Below are 2,634 nucleotides of genomic sequence, written 5' to 3' on the forward strand. Positions count from 1 at the left end.
GGATGGACGCGGGAAGCTGAAGGAGTACATGGAGGCGCAGGAGGTGGGGGACGAGGATCACCCGGAGTCCTGCTACGACTCCTACGGCCTGCAGTGTCCCGTCAGCGTGTTCAACTACTTCAAGAGTCTTGAGGAGGAAGAGGAGCAGGAGGAAGAGGAGGAGGAGGAGGAGGAGGAGGAGGAGGAGGAGGAGGAGGAGGAGGAGGAAGCCAGTCATCGTAACCATATTCATCACTTCGATCACCATCACTACCACCATCACCATCATCACCACCACCAACACCAACACAACTATGGTAACGAGTAGTAGTAGTAGTAGTAGTAGTAGTAGTAGTAGTAGTGTTTTGTGTGTGTGTGTGTGTGTGTGTGTGTGTGAGTGTGTGTGTGTGTGTGTGACTTATATTCAAAAGTAGAGGATATGGTGATGATGATGTAGTAACTGTAGTAGAAGTAATTTTTGTTGTTGTTGTTGTTGTTGTTGTTGTTTCAGCTGATGTTGCTGAAGAGATACAAAGAATAAATGATATTGGATGCCTCTACTGCATGAGTTTATAGTACACTAGCTTTCATTCTCTCTCTCTCTCTCTCTCTCTCTCTCTCTCTCTCTCTCTCTCTCTCTCTCTCTCTCTCTCTCTCTCTCTCTCTCTCTCTCTCTCTCTCTCTCGTCGAAATTTAAAAAACAGTTTAGAGAGTGGAGGAAGCAATGACTCACTCACTCACTCACTTTCCCTGAGGCGTATTACAATGGCTGAGTGTTGCTTGCGGAGGAAATAGACCTGAGTGAACTGATGTGCTTCTTCCTGCGAGTTACTCAGTGTATTCCAAGTGCAGGTTATTAAAAGTACAAAACTAACAACTCTCGATTTTTCTTTCCCCTCATTCATTCATTCAGTCATTCATTCAGTCAGTCAGTCAGTCAGTCAGTCAGTCAGTCAGTCAGTCAGTCAGTCAGTCAGTTAGTCAGTCAGTCAATTCCTTATGAGTCTGTAGGCTATTTGGAAGGAGGTGACTCACGTGAAAAAGAAAAAAAGAAGAAAGAAAAGAAGAAGAAAACATCTTTATATCTCCCTCTATTCCCTTTAGTATCATTTACTTGGAATGAGTAATAATAATAATAATGATGATAATAATAATAATAATAATAATAATAATAATAATAATAATAATAATTATGAAACACCTTTAGTTTTCCCTCTCTTTACTTTTCAACTTCACTCACACACCTTAGTCAGAGAAACAAAACACAGCGCACAATTTGAAAACACTGCTAAATGTCTCTAGTCTGCTCAAGGAAAGGAGTAAGAATCCCTTAGCACAACAGTTCCCCGGTAGTCTGGCTGATATCCTTTGTATTTATCTCTGCGAGGAGTGTCTGCTGAGCGGCGTCGCTTGAGAGGAAGGAAATGGTGATGTCATGCAGTAAAAGAGAGCGTGACAAGCATTCATTCATCTGACACTCACTGACTGACTGACTCACTCACTCACTCACTCACTCACTCACTCTCACCCTCTCTCTCTCTCTCTCTCTCTCTCTCTCTCTCTCTCTCTCTCTCTCTCTCTCTCTCTCATTCCCTAATTCTCTAGAAACGCCTTTTTTTCTTTTTCCTTTTTTTTCTTTTTTTTTTTTTTTGCTATTCATTTACCCTTATTACGATTCCTGACTCGCTGGTCAATGGGCGGAGCCTTTACCTCAGCGGCGGGCGTCCTCAAAGGTGAGCTCTAGGCGCGCGTCAAGGAGAACGTTCAGACCGATCACCAAAGAGTCGCCAACACCCTGGACGCAGAAGGACGTGGTCGCTGAGTGGCCGAGAAAGGTGACGTGTACCTCGGCGGTCTGGCCCACGATTGGGATCCTGCCAGTGATGCTGGCGGCGCCGCCACTCTCCACCCAGTGGACCTCCACCCCGAGCTAGCCCGCCTGGCTGCGTGACATGAAGCAGCAGGTGGCACCAGTATCCAGCAGAGCGGTCATGGGCTGCCCATTGATGGTGCAGCCCACGTGCAAGCCCTTGGTTTGGGAGGGCGTGGAGAGCGGGTGCAGCTCACCCAGCTCCAGGGTGGGAAAGACTCGGCTACATGCGAGCACACACCTGTGGAGGAGAAGGGCGTCCATGCCCAGAATGGGGATGGCGGGGGACATCACCACCAGCGCGGGTTGCAGCTATAGGCCGAACTGGCAATGAAGCGGCTCCCGCACCCTCCCGTGGATGGTGGGGCTGTACTGCGACACCTCATTATGGAGGTACACACCCGGCAGGAGTTCCAGCCGCTCCAGCAGGCCAGCGTCCCTGGCGATGTCATAGGGAAGCAACGACACGTTGGCCCCGGTGTCCACCAGGAAGTCAACCTTGACGCCCGCCACGCGAGCCTCCAGCAGTAGCTTTCTGTCTTTGTATTTCAAAGGAAGCGTACGGATCTCCATGTATGAAGAAGACATTATTGATTATGGTCAGGATGCCAATAGTCCCATGGTGCTGATATGAAACATGACAATATGAAGAGTGCAAATTATCTGAACTCCAAGTTCGCAGAACCTTATTAACTTTCACCATATTGCATTACAACCCATTACCTTCAACTCCAAACTCTCAAAAACGGTTTGGGCTCTCATCTGCACTGACTATAACAGTGATG

General features: G+C 47.7%; 1 protein-coding gene across 1 annotated transcript in view; it reads left to right on the forward strand.

Annotated features, from left to right (window-relative positions):
• Window positions 1-2,402, forward strand: part of LOC135111292 (uncharacterized) — a 3,376-nt gene extending 974 nt beyond the window's left edge. Inside the window, exon 3 of the mRNA XM_064024529.1 lies at window positions 1-2,402. This exon is cut by the window's left edge and continues 42 nt beyond it. Coding sequence (XP_063880599.1) covers window positions 1-307 — 307 coding nt within the window. The 3' untranslated portion in view covers window positions 308-2,402.
• Window positions 2,403-2,634: the final 232 nt, after the last annotated feature.

This window comes from Scylla paramamosain, chromosome 21 (assembly GCF_035594125.1).
Source record: "Scylla paramamosain isolate STU-SP2022 chromosome 21, ASM3559412v1, whole genome shotgun sequence".
NCBI lineage: Eukaryota > Metazoa > Arthropoda > Malacostraca > Decapoda > Portunidae > Scylla > Scylla paramamosain.